The 20,216-nt window shown below is 40.3% G+C and overlaps 1 protein-coding gene across 2 annotated transcripts in view; it reads left to right on the top strand.

The window, feature by feature from the left end:
* The first annotated feature begins 1,464 nt into the window (after nt 1-1,464).
* Nucleotides 1,465-20,216, top strand: part of ATP6V0A4 (ATPase H+ transporting V0 subunit a4) — a 51,249-nt gene continuing 32,497 nt past the window's right edge. For both annotated transcript variants that reach the window (XM_060779705.2, XM_060779706.2), the window contains exons 1-10: nt 1,465-1,581; nt 1,833-1,911; nt 3,501-3,595; nt 5,789-5,914; nt 7,734-7,828; nt 9,642-9,768; nt 9,890-9,972; nt 13,774-13,867; nt 15,386-15,598; nt 19,309-19,459. In XM_060779705.2, coding sequence (XP_060635688.2) covers nt 1,465-1,581; nt 1,833-1,911; nt 3,501-3,595; nt 5,789-5,914; nt 7,734-7,828; nt 9,642-9,768; nt 9,890-9,972; nt 13,774-13,867; nt 15,386-15,598; nt 19,309-19,459 — 1,180 coding nt within the window. The remainder of the gene's footprint in view (nt 1,582-1,832; nt 1,912-3,500; nt 3,596-5,788; nt 5,915-7,733; nt 7,829-9,641; nt 9,769-9,889; nt 9,973-13,773; nt 13,868-15,385; nt 15,599-19,308; nt 19,460-20,216) is intronic.

Below are 20,216 nucleotides of genomic sequence, written 5' to 3' on the forward strand. Positions count from 1 at the left end.
ATCAATAGGCACCTCCAAGGCAATGTGGCCAGCTTGACTGTATGGAGTGCCATTACCTTCCTGCTGAAGCAATACCTATTGATCTACTCACATTTACATGTTTTCAATCTGCTAGGTTGGCAGAAGCTCATCCTGAGTTTTTATCATTGTACCTTGCACATGTGGCCCATTCATTGTGATTGTGTTTGATATTGCACTGTATTATTTTGCATTATTTATTGTATTTTTATGCTCTGTTTTATTGTGATGTCTGTTTTATACTTTTGTGTTATTTTGTTGTGATGCACTACTGGGCTTGGCCTCATGTAAGCCGCCCCAAGTCCCCTTTGGGGAGATGGTGGCGGGGTACAAATAAAGTTTATTATTATTATTATTATTATTATTATTGATGTTGTTGTTCATTCGCTCAGTCGTCTCCAACTCTTCGTGACCTCATGGACCAGCCCACGCCAGAGCTCCCTGTCGGCCGTCACCACCCCCAGCTCCTTCAAGGTCAGTCCAGTCACTTCAAGGATGCCATCCAACCATCTTGCCCTTGGTCGGCCCCTCTTCCTTTTACCTTCCACCTTCCCCAGCATAATTGTCTTCTCCAGGCTTTGCTGTCTCCTCATGATGTGGCCAAAGGACTTCAACTTTGTCTCTAGTATCCTTCCCTCCAGTGAGCAGCCGGGCTTTATTTCCTGGAGGATGGACTGGTTGGATCTCGCAGTCCAAGCACTCTCAGCACTTTCCTCCAACACCACAGTTCAAAAGCATCTATCTTCCTTCGCTCAGCCTTCCCTAAGGTCCAGCTCTCACACCCGTTATTATTGATAGGTTTACCTTATTCCTGATTAAAACCCATGTTGCCCAATGCACAAAATCAATGTACATTATATTTTCATACTGAGCAAAATTCAAATGGTATACATTTTATTTTATTTATTTATTTACATCACTTTTATCCCGCCCATATCAGCCCGAAGGTGACTCAGGGCAGTGTACAAATCAGTAACAATTAGATGCCATATATAAAAATCAGTTAAAAGCAAAAAATCACACCACAATACATTTAAAAAACATAAAAGCAATAAACAATAAAATTATAAAAACTATGTCTTCTTGTTCAAAACCTCAACCGTTCCATCATTTTAGCCGTTCCTAGTTCATATTCCAATTTGAGTTTATCTGGTCATTCTGAAGTTCCAAACTCTTGCTCAAAGAACCAGGTTTTCACTCTAGGATCACAGAATTATAGAGTTGGAAGAGACCACAAGGGCATGCAGTCCAACCCTTCCCATGCAGGAAAATGCAATCAAAGCAAACCAGAACTTTGTCCATTCTGGTTGTCTTTCTCTTGGACACCTTCCAGCTTCTCGTCCTTCTTGAATGGTGTACTCAGAACTGAGCTAATGCTTGGTCCTCCTGAGACGAAACCTTAATTCTAAGCATTTCTTTCAATCTCTCCGCAGAGGAGCATGCAAGATGGGGTCCGTTTTTCGGAGCGAAGAGATGTGCCTCTCGCAGCTTTTTCTTCAAGTGGAGTCGGCCTATTGCTGTGTGGCAGAACTTGGAGAGCTGGGCCTGGTTCAGTTCAGAGATGTGAGTAGACCATTAGAAACATTTGGGTAGATCAGGATTTTAGGGCTGCCCTTTGAATTTTACAAACATCAGTAAATATTGATTGAAAAAATATTCTGAAATGAAGATTTTCTCAATGTCTAGTCACCACTTGCAGTAATAAGGAACAAATATGTTTAGAATTGTATCAGTATTTGAAGAAAGGGCTAATTCATTTGTTTTCCATTGTTTAATTTCTATATTGTTTTTGTTGTTCGTTGACTGCTGTTTAGTTGAATGCGAATGTGAACAGCTTCCAAAGGAAGTTTGTGAATGAAGTGAGAAGATGTGAATCCTTGGAAAGAATCCTTCGTAAGTAGATTTTATTTTATTTTCACAGAGCTGTGTTTAGGGAAGCATACTGTGGAGTGGATTTCTATTTCAAAACACCCAACTTGAGGGATTGCGCTGTAAAGATTGTTGACATCTATTTTCCCCCTTTTCTTTCGCACTTAAGGGGTCTCTAGAAATTGAGTGTCAACTGGAATGGAAGACCATGAGTGGTTCTATGGGAGGCTTTTGACATGCCATTGCTTTGTCTCAATTGCTAAATTTTATGTGCTTCAGATGGTGATGTCCCCCAGTTATAGCCCTTCCTTGTTTTTCTGTTCCATCTTCTGTTTTCTTACCACAGAAAACCTTTAAGCAAAAAAAGCAAGAATACCTGCAGAGTGATTATTAGTTGTGATTATTAGAGTCACTATTAGAAAAAAGACAACAGCTAAAGGGATAGAGTGCATTCTTTCAGATCCCATTCCTGACACCTGCAGCTAAAAAAGACATCGGATGTCAGATGATGTAAACCTCAACCTGACACTATGGAGAATTGCTGACTATCATAATTGCTAGCACAGCTTCGGTAGCACCACTAGGGTTGGTGTCAGCAGGGTGATAAATCTTGGTTTCACTACCATAGATTAGTCCAAATCACAATATTGTAGCTAAGTAAACAAAACATTCAATTAGATTAGTGCATATAAAAACCAGCAGAAACAAAAGCAATGGTGCATTCTTGCAACACATATAGAAAAAACCACATTATCTGAAGCATAAATATAATTGGTAATATATATTTTTAAAAATATTTTTATTGGTGTTTTCAAATACAATGTTATAGGAGATCTCAGAAAAAGTGGGGGATAGGAGAAAGGGGTGTGGGTGGTATATAGGTTCCAAAAGAGGTAGGGGTGTGCACAACACTTAGAGCAAAAACAACAACAACAACAACAAGAAAAACAGCTCCCCCCCCCCCCCCAAATAAATCAACAGTTTGACTTCTATTCTTCTTCTTGGCAATGTTTTAAGTTTCAGTCTGTGTTTTCTCCCTTTACTCTGCTAGGGAGTTTATCTTTGATAACTTTATTTCCCCCTTTTTCCTAAAGCTTATTTTCTCTCTTACATCTATTACTTGACTTCAATAGTTCACGTGCATATTTAATTAGTTTCATTATATTCCTCGAGTGGTTTCCAGTCTGTTTGTTTCAGTGGTCTCTCCGGTGGCGCAGTGGGTTAAACCCCTGTGCCGGCAGGACTGAAGCCTGGAGGAATCTTTTTCACAAGTAAGAGGATACAGTACTTCTTGTCATCCGATAGTGGATGGACAGACCAATCCAAGATAAAGAGGGCTGCCTTACTTCCAGTATCATTTGCTGTTTATTACTTTAAATCAACTTCCACTTAAGGCAGCCCTATCAAGGAAAGACCTCCAAGTCACTCTACTGTTCCCCACATTACCAAGATTGTCATGTTTTCTAGTGAATCTTCTGTTCTCACAATATGGCTCAAATGTGACAACCTCAGTTTAATCATTTTGGCCTCTTGGAAAAGTTCAGACATGAATTATTTTAGGACCCACTTAGGAAAATGAGATGGCCTGACTCTTCTGTTTGACTTGCTTACAGGCTTCTTAGAAATTGAGATGGGGGAAGACATACCATTTCAAAAGCCTGTGAAATACCCAGAGACTCCACTGCCACGAGAAATGATTGACTTAGAGGTAAGGGTACTTGTGATATGTTCTTCTCAATTATGGCCTGAAGAGAAGCACGAAGAACTGTTGCTTTCTTGCTAAACTTGTAGCTGTCTGGAGGCCTTCTGTGTGGTGTGGACTGATCCCATATCTTAGGATGGCATTTCCTATCTAATACCTCCCAGATACAGTGGACTTCAACTCCTACATAAGGTACAGGGAGAATCAGGATGATGTGATTTCTGCTCTGGAGGTCATCAAGATGGAGAAGATGGCTTTAGGAAAAACAACAAGCACTTCATTAGACCAACAGTCAAACGGAAACTCATTTTAAGCAATAAATCCAAATCTACCGTGTCCTTCGGGCAATAATGTCTTTGTAAACAAGTTCATCTCATGAAGGATTGAGATGAGTTCATCCACTTCCTCTGTTCCTACTTCTCTGCCACATTGGGGTGTAGAAGTGAGAATGCCGAAATGAGATTTCAGAGATTCAAATTCAAGTTTTCAGAATATGATCTTATGCTGGTCACTCTTCCTCTCCCCTTGACCTGCCTCACTAGCGTGTTATGAGGATAAAAGAGAGAATCTGGTTTGCAACACTGAGGTTACCGATAGAAAGAGCAAACCTGAGACCTGGGGAGAAGCCTTGGTGATGTTCCTAGGTGTTATGCATTAAGTTCCACCCACTGATGTAATTCAGACATAAAAATGGACTTTGTTTGGAAATTAAGACAGAAATTCGAACTAAAGGGGCTAGTCCCAGATCACAGTTCTTTATTACTTTATCCTTACATTTGGCCCAACCCAAATTGTTCAACTCTTTGTTTTTAACTTTTCATCTTACCTCATACCCGGTGTTTTATCCCTCTGTGTTATTTTCTTTAATTGTTTGTATTCTGTTTGAGTTACTAGCTGTCCCCTGCCACGCGTTGCTGTGGCCCACATGGGGGTTCTGTGTGGGAGGTTTGGCCCAATTCTATCTTTGGTGGGGTTCAGAATGCTCTGTGATTGTAGGTGAACTATAAATCCCAGCAACTACAAATCCCAAATGTCAAGATTCTATTTTCCCCAAACTCCACCAGTGTTCACATTTGGGCATTTTGAGTATTCGTGTCAAGTTTGGTCCAGATCCATCATTGTTTGAGTCCACAGTGCTCTCTGGATGTAGGTGAACTACAACTCCAAAACCAAAGGACACTGCCCACCAAACCCTTCCAGTATTTTCTGTTGCTCATGGGGGTTCTGTATGGGAAATCTGGCTCACTTCTATCGTTGGTGGGGTTCAGAATGCTCTTTGGTTGTAGATGAACTATAAATCCCAGCAACTACAACTCCCAAATAACAAAATCAATTTTTTTGAGTGAAGGACATACATTGGGTTGTTAAGTGTCTTGTGTCCAAATTTGGTGTCCGTTCGCCCAGTGGTTTTTGAGTTCTGTTAATCCCACAAATGAACATTACATTTTTATTTATATAGATAATCTGATATATGTATTTTATTTTGTTTATTGTATTTGTCAGGCTTGGCCTCATGTTAGCCACCCTGAGTCCCACAGGGGAGAAGGTGGTGGGGCATAAATAAAGTAATAAATAAATAAAAAGAGGTCACGAAGAGTTGGAAAAGACTGAACGACTGAACAATAACAACAACAACAATTATATGGCAGTGCAGAAGGGGGCCCAGTTGCCACATTGGGAACTTTCCAGGAGAAGCAGTTTGCCTTTTCTGTTTGGCCAGAAGTAGGATGATTAAGAAAGTCACAGAAACAGCCTTGGGGCTATATGCATCCCTGCTACCTCTGTTTGCCATCTCCTGCCCTGTTGGATATGTTCATTATTTAAGCCTCCTAGAGTTAAGGAATAGAATTAAGAAATAGAGCAGCACCTTGTATCTTAGAGAAGCAATCATTACAAAAGTTGTTAGCAACTCATCGTTGTCATTCATCATTTCACTTACTGCAAACCGGAGATTTGTTGTGCTTTCTATTACTTATTTTGGTGTCTGTACATAATTTGTGCCGTTCATGAATCATTCATGCTCAGAAACAGATTTTTAATATTTGCGGCAAGATTGCCTAACCTGCCGAGAGACATATTTTGAAAGGTTTGCCACATAATAATCCATCTTTGTAGTAATCTGTTTTGTCAGCAGCAAGGCGCGTGAAGGCATAATTGGATCTTCCTTTGTTTTTCTTTTTATTCTCTGCCGATAAACAGGGTGTTTTGGAGAAGCTGGAAGGGGAACTGCAAGAAGCCAACCAAAACCTTCAGGCATTGAAGCAGAACTTTCTCGAACTCACTGAATTGAAGCATCTCCTAAAGAAAACCCAAGACTTCTTTGAGGTGATGTATAGTCAAAATAAAATAAAAGAGTTTGTGTGGGGTGGTCATTTGAGTGTTAGACTACAAGTCTGGAGATAGGGTTTGAGTCTAGGCAACTCATTGTTGTCCTTCATCATTTCATTGTCATTTGAGTTCTGCTTGGCTAAGAAACTGGGTGGCCTTGGGGAACAATCTTGCCAAGGAAACACTTTTGGCCCTTCCACACAACACAAAAGAAATGGGTGAGAATAGGTCAAAAGGGGAGGTAGCTAGGTGACCTTTGTACTAAATCCGTGCTCAATCGCAGCAACAGAGAGAAAACCCAATTCAAAAAGGTCCCCATATATCCCGGTTCTGGACAAAAAAATTGGATTTTCCCATGACTGTGTGGCCCTGCAGTTATGTAAAGTTTGGGATTTCCCTCTTTACCGCCTGTGGAGACTACTTCCTGCCCTGTTCTGGTTTTTAAAAGCCTGAAACAGCTATTCAGCTTTTTGGGCTCCTACGGAGACACAGATGGTTTTCTAGCTGGTTTCTATAAAGGAGAAGAGGAGAGCCATTAGAAGTCTCTGAAAGTGTTTATTTTAATTTACTTCATTTTTTACCCCACCTTTCTCACCCAAGGGGACTCAAGGCAGCTTACAGGTCCAGCAAAAATTCAATGCTGGTGAAAACAAACAATAAACATTAAAATGTATCCCACAGTTAAAATGATTAACAGTTAATCAATAAAACACATAAAACAGTATACAAATTAAAAACATATAAGCTGCATAGTTCCACTTATCCGATAACCTTGCTCAAATGTTTGCTCAAATTCTTAATTAGTAACATATTCTTCGAACACTTGTGTGCAAAGCCAAGTCTTTAGCTTTTTTCTGAAAGCTAGAAGGGATGGGGCCTGCAGAGGGAGTTCCACTGCAGAGGAGCCACCACGGAGAAGGCCCTGTCTCTCATCTGCACCAGTCACGCTTGCGAAGAATTTGGGACCGAGAGCAGGGCCTCCCCAGATGATCTTAAAGTTTTAGTAGGTTTATAGGAGGAGATTTGTTCAGACAGGTAAGTTCTACCAGAACTGTTCAGGGTTTTATAGGCCAGGACCAGCACTTTAAATTAGGCTCGGTAGCATATTGGCAGCCAGTGAAGCTGACACAACAAAGGAGTTGTTTGCTCCCTGTATGCAGTTCCAGTTAGAAGTCTGACTGCTGCCCGTTGGACTAGTTAAAGCTTCTGGGCCGTCTTCCGCTTTATAATATTAATTAACTATTGGGAAAGAGGGGAATCCGGTGGCATTTTTTTTAATCCCACCATTATGTGGACTGGCAGGTCTGTGTGGGTCTTGGGTTGGTTTATCCTGCATATTAATGCTGCATTTTGGCACTGTCTGGAAGCACCTTAAGTTGGAAATTTAGGAGTATCATTGTTTCTACAGTTGTAGATGCAGTCTGGCTCCAATAAACCAGTTAAAGATTTCAGTATAATGTATTGTCAAAGGTTTTTATGGCCAGAATCACTGGGATGTTATAGATTTTTCAGGCTATATGGCCATGTTCTAGAAGCATTCTCTCTTGACGTTTTACCTGCATCTATGGAGGCATCCTCAGAGGTTGTGAGGTCACAACTTCTGAGGATACTAGCCATAGATGCAGGCAAAATGTCAAGAGAGAATACCTCTAGAACATGGCCATATAGCCCAGAAAACCTACAACAACCCAGATTTCAATATAGATGTGACCTCAAACAACATAAATAAGAGTAGTTTGAGCAATACTGAGAAATGACTTTCAATGAAATTATTTTCAAGACACCACTGTAAGATTTATATTATTCCTGTTTTCAGACTGAAACTAATTTGCCTGATGATTTCTTCAATGAAGACACGTCTGGACTTTTGGAACTAAAAAGTACTCCAGCAGCAGCTGCTGCAAAACTCGGGTTAGTGTTGCTTCTGTTGATTTATTTCCACAAAGACATTTTCCTCATTAGTTAGAAAAATAAAAAAGAGGACACATTTATCAACCAAATACTTTAAACCTCTGATTGCTGGGACATCTCTCCAGCAACATTGGCAGGCAGAAGGTCAAGTGGCAACTGATATTTTACTGCCATGACTCAATGCTACGGAATCCTAGTATTTCTATCTTGATGAGACACCAGCTTTGGCAAAGAAACCTAAAGATCTTGCAAAACTATGGCTCCCAGGATTCCATAACATTGAGCCATGACAGTTAACGTGGTGTCAAACTGCATTACTTCTACCAAGTAGGTGCATCTCCAAACACCTCATTGAAATCCCTGCTCTTTTAAAAATCAGAACGAACTATCTGTAGTATCTATAAGTATTTACTTCTTTCTCTTTATCCTAGGATTGTATCTCTGCTGCAGATTCCAGTTAGTTCTACATTTACACTTAGAGGGCAAAGATGGACAGTTGAAACTGAAATTCTGTGCAGTAAAAATAGTTAAGGAAAACAGCACGAAGATATGTGCATCCATATGGGAATTGGCTCAAATACATAAATATGACACATAAGTGTAGCATTAGTTAGCCACTCTAATGTTTTACTAGCCTGTTTCCCGAAAATAAGTCATCCCCTGAAAATAAGACCTAGTAGAGGTTTTGCTGAATTGCTAAATATAAGACCTAGCAAAGTTTTTGTTTGGAAGCTCCCCCGGAAGCTGCAATACCATCCCTGCTGTATACTTACTTACTTAGGCGATCCCTATTTGTCCAAATAATAGGGTCCACAGTCACCTATGGTGGGTCCGTAGGTGACTGTGGAGCCTTATTCTTGACTCGCAAGGTCCCCCCCTAGAGAGGGCATTGGTTTCCAGGTGGAAGATGGTCCTGTTGGGGATGACTTGACACATCTTCCTCTTGGCATGTTTCTCTCTTTCGCCCTCCATTCGTGCCTCTTCAAATTCTACAGCACTGCTGGTCACAGCTGACCTCCAGCTAGAGTACTCAAGGGCCAGGGATTCCCAGTTCTATGCCACAGTTTTTAAGGTTGGCTTTGAGCCCATCTTTAAATCTCTTTTCCTGTCCTCCAACATTCCATTCTCCATTCTTGAGTTCTGATTAGAGCAACTGCTTTGGGAGATGGTGCTCGGGCAGAGTTGATGGTGGAGGACCATCGCTTTAGTACTGGTGATCTTTACTTCTTCCAGCATGCTGATATTTGTCCACCTGTCTCCCAAGAGATTTGCAGGATTTTTTGGAGGCAATGCTGATGCAATTGTTCCAGGAGCTACATGTGATGTCTGTAGACAGTCCATGTTTCACAAGCATATAGCAGAGTTAGGAGGACAATAGCTTTATAAACAAGCACCTTGGTATCCCTACGGATGTCTCTCAAACACTCTGTGCTTCATTCGAAAAAATGCTGCACTTGCAGAGCTCTGCTGTACAAGTAGTGCTGGAACTGCTGTGGGAGATCATTGCAGTCTCCAGACAGTGTGTAGGAGCCAGGTACTTTACAGCCCTTATTTTTTGTGGCCCTGTGTGTGAGAGCCAGTATAGTTATTATATACTGACAACTACTGTACACTATATAACAAATGTTCATTTTTTTTTTCAACAATAAATGTGAATTCTTCTTCATGGAAAAATAAGACACTCCCTGAAAATAAGACCTAGCGCATCCTTGGTAGCAAAAATTAATATAAGACACAGTCTTATTTTCGAGGAAACAACATAATGCAAAAAGAATATATGTGTCATATATCCATTTTGTCTTCTGTCCCACAGATTCATAGCTGGGGTGATCAAGAGGGAAAGGATGGTGCCGTTTGAACGTTTGCTGTGGAGAGCTTGCCGGGGAAACATCTATCTGAGATTCAGTGAAATGGACACTCCTCTAGAAGATCCTGTCACTGTAAGTGTAGAAGTCGTTTCCATATTGCCATCTCTCACATCGTGTTCGGCATCCAGTGCAGCTCAATTTTTTATTATTTTTAAAAAATTCTACTTATACTGCATTTATTTTTTTTCTCCAGAAAGAAGAGATGAAAAAGAATGTGTTCATTATCTTCTACCAAGGGGAGCAGCTTAGGCTGAAAATCAAGAAGATCTGTGATGGGTAAAAATAAACTATTGCTGTTGTTTGTTTGATTTCATTTTGTCTATAGCTGATGAGGGGTTGAGGAATAAGTAAGACTCCTACGCAGGGTAAAGGGTCAGAGTAACTGACCTTGTATCCTGAGGCACATTTGCCCAGTTCTTGTCTGTTGTTCGTGAATTGGGCTTTGGACCTTGTTTTTGTGATTGACCGATTGTGATCTGTGGATAAGTTGGGCAAATTGTGACTGTCTACATTTTTTGAACAGAATAGTAAGGCTTTCTGGAAACTCTAGTTATATTTGGAGATAGATATGTCAACCATTGCTAGGCTATGTATAACAGTGGTTCCCAACCTTTTTTTTTTTGACCCGGGACCACTCTCCAACATTAGTACCAAACGGGTTACAAATTGATTTTTGGTCAACTTTAAATTCAGTTTGGTTATTTGGAGTGCCGAATCAGAAAATTGCATTGGATAGACTACATCAGTTCTAGTTTCTGATACAAAACATATGTTATCCAGTAGTCGCCATCTGCGCACCCAGAGAAAACCATATTTAATAATCTAGAGCTGATGTGGTAGTAGTAATCTTTTGTGGGAAGTCAGCCTCCCCTCCTGACATCCCCATTGCCTTGACACTATAAGAGGGTTTCAAAGCAATGATGTAGTAATGGTGAGGCCGCAGACCATATTTTCATTCTTACGGTGGTCCACGGTCCACAGGTTGGGAACCATTTATGAATATGTAGCTTTCTCTGAACACATAGGATTAGATCCAATTTATGTTGTACAATATATGCCCCATACCCTGATCTGACAAAGTAGCCACCCCGAGTCCCCATTGGGGAGATGGTAGTGGGGTATAAATAAAGTTTATTATTATTATTATTATTATTATTATTATTATTATTATTTGTCTAGGAATTTTCTAGGTCCTCCTATGGTAACTTCTGGCAGACGTTGTTAATTTAAACTAGGTTTGCTGTTATCAACAGTTTCATTTTTCCATTGTATGTTCAGAATCCCCTCGTGGACACAGGAATTGGACTTTATTAAGTTTTCATTGACATCAACTCATTTTTACTATTCCTGTAAATCCATCCCAGCAAGGATTTAAACCTCTGCACGAACATCTCTTATTTTCTGTTAGAAGCTTTGTGTTATTTCCATTTCTGAAGTTGAAGTTCTATCTAATTCGTTCACAAAGAGCTCTCAATTCATATTTGTTTTTTATTCATTCACATATTATTTTGGGGGACTGCAGTTTCTAAAATTCTGAGAGGTGTAGGCCTCAAAGTTATTTTTCTAAGTACAATTCAATTTGACATTAGGTTGACATTTCAGCATCTATATTTAACTGTTTATTTGCTTGGACCCCTGGTGGTGCAGCGGATTAAACCTCTGAGCTGTTGAACTTGCTGACCGAAAGGTTGGCGGGTCAAATCCAGGAAGTGAGATGAACTCCCACTGTTAGCCCCAGTATCTGCCAACCTAGCAGTTCGAAAACATGCAAATCTGAGTAGATCAATAGGTACTGCTTCTGTGGGAAGGTAATGGCGCTTCATGCAGTCATGCTGGCCACATGGCTTGGAGGTGTCTATGGACAACGCTGGCTCTTTGGCTTAAAAATGGAGATGAGCACCACCCCCCAGAATAAGGCATGACTAGACTTAATGTCAGGTGAAACCTTTACCTTTTACTATTGATTTGCTAATAATTAATAATCAATAATCAATAATCACACAAACATAAGGCTTAGAATGGTTTTTGTTTGTTTGCTTTTTGGTCCAGAGTTCTGCAAGTCTTCCAGCTTGCCATACTAAATGGGGATTTGGGGAGGTATGATCTACAAAGGCAATGTTTCCGAGCTTTTCATATACAAGTTTGTTTTAAAAGGAAGGTAGAGCAGAAAATGACAGCCCTGTCCAGGTCTTTCATTTGCAGATGCTGGGATGCTGCTGTGAACGCAGCAGCCGATTTATCAAACTGAAGGCTCCCCGGCGATTTCTCCTTGAGCTTTCTTAGATGTATGTGTCATTACGGTAAAACTGACACTGTGAGAAGATCAAAGCCACATTGCCGTGATAACGTGGAAGGAAAAGTGCAGTGTTTGTGGGTTGCAGCAAAGAGGAATAATCTGTCAGGCATGATTAGAAAGTCCAATTTAAAAATGTGTGTTAAGAGCTCTGCAGCATGTGAGCCTGAAGTAATGCTGAAAAGGGATTTTGAGGCTTGGCTTTTTAAGAAGGAATATTTTGTCAGAGATCCCATTTCAGAGTTGGAACTGCAGTGAAGATTATTATGGATTTGTGGCACTTTCTGCTTGAAATTGAAAAGGCAGTGTGCTGTGTGGACTCTCACCTTTCTCTTGTGTCCTTGTTCACAGATAAGCAAGGATTGCCTTGCGATCAAGTTCTAGCTTTGCAAAGATTAGTCACTGCAGGCATGCAAGAAGCAGTGCAATGTGTTTTGAGGTGGATATAGTGCAGTTACAGCAGGCTTGGGCTGCTAGGAATTGTGGGGGTTGATGTCCAAAACACCTGGAGGGCTGAAGTTTGCTCATGCCTGAGATACAATATACAACAAAATCAAACTTTTTCTAATAATCAGAAATGAGAGTAAGCAAAGATAAAGGTTTCTCCTGATATTATGTCTAGTCGTGTCCGACTCTGGGACACGACTAAGCCAAAGAGCCAACATTGTCCATAGACACCTCCAAGGTCATGTTGCCAGCATGACTGCATGGAGCGTAGTTTCCTTCCCACTGAAGCCTTACCTATTGATCTACTCACATTTGTATGTTTTTGAATTGCTATGTTGGCAGAAGCTGGGGCTATGAAAATAGTACAGTTTAAATTAATTTTATGCTGATTTAAAATATGTCTTTATTTTTTTCCATCACGTCAACTTTTTAAAATATGACAAATGGTACATTAAAATGAACTACTGTAAAGTCTGCACATTTCACATCATATTCATGTAACACAAGCCAACAAGTATTTTTCATCAGATATAATTTTAGGTCATTCTTATAGAGTTTTGCACTGAATTCAGATCTGTGTTTATTTTTTCTCTATCACTTGTAGTTTTTGAGATGAGGCTAATCAAATAATTAATGTATTTATTCACTGATACCAGTAGAATCTAACTACAAGCCAACAAGTATTTTTCATCTGATATTATTTTAGGTCATTCTTAGAGAGTTTTGCGCTGAATTCAGATCTATGTTAATTTTTTTCTCTATCATGTGTAGTTTTTGCGATGAGGCCAATAGAACAATTAATGCATTTATGCTCTGTTGTCAATTAGATTCTATTGATATCAGTGCGTAGATGCATTAATTGTTCAATTAGCCTCATCACAAAAACTACCTATCATAGAGAAAAATAAACACAGATCTGAATTCAATGCAAAAAACTCTATAAGAATAGCCTAAAATTATATCTGATGAAAAATACTTGTTGGCTTGTGTTATTTACTGGTGGAGACAGATTTGTAACTACATGTTACAAATAGACAGACTAATGAATTATTTGGAATTGATTTCGTTGCATAATAAATAACAAACCCTCTACTGAATTTTGTTATGATTATAATGCAAAAAGCTCTACTGCCCATCACTTTTTTATGATCATGCTTCAAAGATATGAGAGAAAGTTGCTCAAATGACAAATTGGCTGGAAGTTCTGCCCTGTCTAATTGACACATATATTTCGGTCCTGGTTTGAGTTCCAGAATAATCTTGTCTTGAGGTGTATCCAACGCTTGGGCACACCAGTCAATGTCTGCTCACTCTCTTTGGTCTTGTTTCCTTGCTAGTTTCCGGGCCACAGTGTACCCTTGCCCAGAGTCGGCTGGAGAGCGGCGAGAAATGGCTGCTGGTGTGAACACAAGGATTGAGGATCTAAACACTGTAGGTGACCTTTGGCTGTACTCTTACGATTTGGTGATAAAGTATAGCAGATGTCACCTGCTGGACCCACACTGTCTTGACCAGAGCTCAGAAAACTCACTTTTAAGGCTTTATGTCCTCAAAACCCAGGATAGCATGGCTTCCCATGGACAAAAACAAAGAGAGAGAAACACCAAGGAGCATCCAATGAAATCTCAAGAAGAAACAATTGATTGGATAGCTCTTGCTGTTGCAGTTTGGCAACTAGGGCCTTTGCTCAAAGGGCCTAGTTCCATATAATGGCTTGTCAGCCTCTAAATACCTCTTCTTACTTATCTTCAGTTCTGAATCAGAGATAATTATGGTTGTAGGTCAGATGGAAGATTCCTATAGACCAAACCTGCACAACTTATGGTCCTCCAGGTTTTTGCACCTCAACTCCCAGAATTCCTGATTATTGGTAAGCTGACTGGGGCTCCTGGGAGTTGGAGTCACAAACACCTGGGTGGCCACAGGTTGTGCAGGCCTGCTATACTCTATATCTGACCCACAGTTGGGAGATTCCCAATCTGAACTTGGCCGTTAGAGGACTTTCTGTAGATAATCTTCCACGGCAGACAATCTTTATAACAAGGGTTCTCAGACTTTGCTCTTCAAATGCGTTACATTTCATATACCAGATCCCTGTTCTTTGTCTATACTAACTGGGAGCGCTTCCAGACAGCGCAGGAATATGGGGCAAAAAATCCCAGGACCTGACAGCAAGTCCACACAGACATGTCAGTCTCAGGAAATGGTCCCCCACCATCCTCTCATGTTCCTTTGAAGCAGATCGAGATGGTGGACAGGGCAGAAGTTTGTTTGTTTTTTAATTATCTCTGAGGTGTCCTGGACTTCAAATGCACACATGCGGAGATCCCAACGTACACAGAAGCAAATTTCTTATTTCTCTCTTCACCCAACTTATAAATGAAGCTCTGTTTAATATTATAAGAAAGAAAGGAATGGTTAAATAGAGTTCTGATTGCTTTTCAATTGTGCCTCCCTTTAGCCACCTGTGTGTCCGTGGCTCCATGTTTTAACAGCCCAATCAACTGTTAAAAAAAGTGTGCCGGAACAGTCCACACAGGGGGATGGGAAGGAAATCATATGTTTTCCATGACTGCAGGGATATACAATCATGTAAAGGTGCACATTTTGAGGGCGGAGTCAGGTTTTAAGAGCACCTTTTAAACACGTGCTTTTCAGCTGTTAACCCAGCTCTGACCTCACTGTCCCCAAATATTTTTTACCCTTCCCCCTTTATCCTGATTACTTCTGGGTTTTACTGCATGTGTAGAAGGGCCCTGGGTCTTCTGGGAATTGAATTCCAACTAATCTGGAGTACCCAAAAGTTTATCACCATTGTTTTCTCATATGGAGATTTTAGGGGGACCAAAACATTGCTAGCTTTGTCTAGCCTTGTGTTCATCAAAGCGCGGGTTTCCCAAAAAACAAAGTCAGACAGTTCACATCTGCTTATTGGTGCTTTGTTTACAGGTGATCATCCAGACAGAATCCCATCGCCAGGTACTGTTGCAGGAAGCATCTACCAAGTTGTGGAGCTGGCAGATCAAAGTGAAGAAAATGAAAGCCATCTACCACATCCTGAACTCTTGCAACATTGATGTCACGCAGCAGTGTGTTATTGCTGAGATCTGGTTCCCTGTGCTAGACACAGGCAGGATAAAAAGAGCGCTGCATAAAGGAATGGTGAGATACTATACCTGGTTTATATTAATTTAGTGGGGTTTGGATGATTGACTCAGTAGGCCAGTGAGGAAACATGTGCTTTGCATGGGAAAGCATCCAGGTTTGGTCCTAAGAAGGGAACAACACGACTCTAAAACCCAAATGATCCACTGTTAATCAAGGAAGAAAACTATTTTGGGAAGGGAATCTTGTGCTTTCAGACAGCATGGTGGAAATTGTAATCCAGCACATTGATATGGGGTAAGTTGTGTGGCATAATGTAAAATAAACCACGTGTAGTTCACATTTGATCAGCTTTGGCAGAGAAAGAAAATATGCCAGCAGATGAACAATGAATAATAAGTAGTTCACTCTTCGTAGTTCAGAACAATTTATGTACAATGTGATCAGTTGTATCAACTCACATAATGTCCTTTAATGAGAGATTTAAAATGGTCTTTCTTTGTCCATGTAGATAAACTCCTTCAACGAGAGCACACCAAACTCTTTCTCTCTCTGCTTCTCTCTCTGATTCTCTCCAAGCACATGCATAACTCGAACCTGAACAAAAATGTAATGGTAACCAAAAGTTCCAAGCTCAGCCAGCTCCACACAAAAAGCCTGACCAATCAGCTTCATGCATCTTGTTTTACAGTTGACAGACATGCACACACTAGCTGATTTCTTTCATGCTCCAACAAGTTGGTGGTTGTGGTGGTATAGATCACTGCTTTTTAAATTTTGGGTCTCAGCCCCAAATTTTCTGTGACCCATATTTGGGTCACAGAAAATTTGGCAACAGTAAAATGTTTCTGAATTAACACAAATCCATTAGCAAAAATAGGGTCCTGGCCCCAAAGGGTGTCCCCTTAGCTCAATGTTCAGGTTACAAAAAATTGGCAACACTTTCTGAATTAAGACAAATCTACCACCAATTAACACAAATCTGCTAGCAAAAACATGGAGTGTTTACTGTGGACTCTCCAGAAAATGCTTTCTGAGGATGCCCAATGGGTTTCCATGATGGAGCGGGCACTCAAATGGTCTCTCAGAGTCCTTGCTCTACATGCAAACTACTACACCATTCTGTCTTTTCCTAATATTTACCAAACCCAAATCCATCAATTTGTTGAAGTTTCCTTATTACCTTCTGTGGGTTTGCTTTCATCTGAAAGCAACTAGTTCTCATCTGTTTCTTCCCTTAGAGAGAGTCCATAATATATTAGGAAGCAGCAAAATATTTTGGAACAAAGATAGGATCAAAGTTGGGCCCAGCTTACTGCTATCAAGAAATATTTCCTTCCAAAATCAATGGGCATATTTCATTCCGATATAGAATCAACTTGACCAAGGAAGTACCATAACAGGGTCACTTTGGGACCCCTGTAAGTTGGAAATGACTTCAAGACACACAACAACAACAACAACAACAATCTAGTGCAAAAACTTTCAAGCTGCAAAGTGGAGTTCACTTCTGGACAACAGCTTGCCAGCTTTTAAATACTCTTTTTCTTTTGTCTCCACTCTGGATAATTGCAGAAGCAGCTTGTAGGCCAGATGGGGATCTCTGTGGGCCATATCTGAGCATCGCCAGGAAATTCCCAATCTGAACTCATTTGAATTAGGCTATTTTTGTATTTATTTATTTATAGATAATCATCTGTGGAAAAAAGTCTTCTTTCAAAGAGTGATTTTCAACCTTTACTCTTTGGGATGTTTTGATCTTTAGCTCTCCAAGTCCCAGACCATAGGCCTCGTGGATTGGGGATTCTGAGAGCTGAAGTCTGAGGAATCTGGAGAGCCAAGAGATTATTAATACTGGATTATAATAAGTGGAGGGGATGAAAACAGTAACTGTCAGCTTGATAACAGCTAATTTTGGAAAGTGTATAAAAGATATGCATGACCCTCAGGGGGAAAGAAATTCTAAAAGTATATGGAGAACCAAATAAATAATCTGTAGGCTGCTGACAGCAGCTGTTTTCATTCCCTTCTTCTCTGACTTCCACTTTGTTTCATAACACAGAATGCTGTGTCACGTTTGGTGTCTTTCAAGCCACATGTGTCCTGACTCCCATTTTCGCAGCCCCCAAGGAGACCTTTGAACCCCCTCCCCATTCGTTGGCCAATTTTTAATGGTAAATACCATGAAACCTTGCAAAATAATCCGAAAACTTCACAGATTCCTCCCTACCCCCTTTCCCAAAGAAGCCAATCTGGAAACCAATTTTGGGGAAAATCCATGTATGTGCCCTGCCAAGGTGCACAGGCACAAAACTTGGCTCTAAACACAATCCCATTGTCATCCAGCATCTGGGTGTTGTTTTTAACAAGCACATAGTGTGCGTGTGTGTGTGTATTATGTGTGTGTGTGTGTATATATATATATATATAGAGAGAGAGAGAGAGAGAGAGAGAGGACCCTTGGTGGTGAAGCGGGTTAAGCGGGTTAAACCACTGAGCTGCTGAACTCACTGACCAAAAGGTTGGTGGATCGAATCTGGGGAGCCAGGTGAGCTCCCACTGTTAGTTCCAGCTTCTGCCAACCTAGCAGTTCAAACACATGAAAATATGAGTAGGTCAATAGGTACTGCCTCGGCGGGAAGGTGACGGCGTTCCATGCAGTCATCCTGGCCACATGTCCTTGGAGGCATCCTTGGAAATGAGCACCACCCCGCAGAGTCAGACACAACTAGACTCAATGTCATGCGAAACCTTTACCTATATATATAGACACACACACACACATTTATTTATTTATTTGGAACATTTGTACTCTGTCCTATCTCAACCTCCAAGGAGGGACTCAGGATGGCTACCAACAGGCAACAATTTGATACCGAAAAAATATTTATTTATTATTTATTTATTTACAGCATTTATATACCGCTTTTCTCACCCCTAGGGGGACTCAAAGCGGTTATAAACCACATCATAAAATGTCATATCATAAAATATAATCAAATGCCTAAATATCATATCATAAAATATAATCAAATGTCTAAAAAATAAATATCAATATACATTAAAACAGTTCACCAGGTTAAAACATCCAAATCCATCCAAATTGCGGTCTCACTAAAATCTCATCATTGCCAGGAAAATCAATCTAATCTGCAAACGATTGCTCCCACAACCAGAATGTATGTTTCTTCCTGAAGGTCAAGAGGGAGGGCGCAGATCTAACATCCTTAGGGAGGGAGTTCCACAGCTGAGGGGCTACCACGGAGAAGGCCCTGTCTCTCATCCCTACCAAACGCGACTGCGATGGTGGTGGGACCGAAAGCAGGGCCTCTCCAGATGATCTTAAAGTCCTTGATGGTTCATATATATATATATATATATATATATATATATATATATATGCACACATATATGACACACTTTCATATATTGCGTGTATGAAACACAATATGCATAGATATGATTGAGGGCATAGAGTTGGCAGGGGAAGAAGTGACCTTAAAAACAGGAAGGGTGATCCATGTAGCAATTTGTGTAGATACAAGAGATGGTCTTGCTACTCATTGTCCCCTCCTATGGTTTCATTCAAACATTTCATTCATGTTTTGACAGATTCTATGATAGCCAGACTGAAATAAACCCGGTTATGATGTAGTTGGTGGCATGGGAAAATTATTTTTTTTAATCATATGTATTTAGCAAATATGGCCACTGGACTGTTTTCCCAAACTCTGGATATGATCCAATGAGTGTTATTCTCATTGCAGGAACGAAGTGGATCCACAATCAACCCCATCCTGACTGCTATACAGACCAAGATGGCTCCTCCCACCTTTAACAGAACCAATAAATTCACAGTTGGCTTTCAGAGCATAGTCGATGCCTACGGAGTAGGGAATTACCGGGAAATGAATCCAGGTAGATCCACTCTATTACTTTTTTAAAATTCTGTGTTTGGAACAAAAATGCAGAAGTCACTTAGCTATTGATTATTCTTCTGCCAGTTTATACAAGGGCTGCTTGCCTGGCATACATAATATTTGGATCTTTATAGATGGAATGTTTCGTAGGAGGAAAACAAATTAGCAGTGGGATTTAGGATAAATTACTCCTTTTTTGTGTTGTTTTTGTAAGACAAGGGAAATGAACTAAACATGTAAACATTTCTCACTGTGGCTTCAGCTCAATTGCTAATCCCAGTTAGAATATGCACAGGAATCAATAGGATTTAAATAAGTATCGATTTACCATTTAGTGGTTGATCGGTGTCTAGCTGTCCTGATTCGCCATGGACAGTCCCAGTTAATCCTTTGCTATCCCATTTTCTTGACTGCTTTAAAACGTCCCAATTTCGCTTTATTTATTTATTTAGTATATTTAGTCAATATAGTAAATAAATACATAACTTGGGGCGGTTCACAGTCGGTACCAAGACCATAAAATACAATTTAAAACATTAGAACAATATAAAACCATAGCAAAGTCAATAACAAATGTATATCATTAGCGTCTCCTTGATGAAAACATTGGCCAATCACATCGTCTAATTGTTCCATTTTCCTATGTCAGTTATACTGTACTTGCAAACGCTTCCTCAAAAAGCCAAGTCTTGATTTTTCTCCAGAATGTTAAAAGGGGTGGGGGCCGATCTGATATCCCTATGGAGGGCGTTCCA

The sequence above is a fragment of the Anolis sagrei genome, chromosome 5, assembly GCF_037176765.1.
Source record: "Anolis sagrei isolate rAnoSag1 chromosome 5, rAnoSag1.mat, whole genome shotgun sequence".
Classification (NCBI taxonomy): Eukaryota; Metazoa; Chordata; class Lepidosauria; order Squamata; family Dactyloidae; genus Anolis; species Anolis sagrei.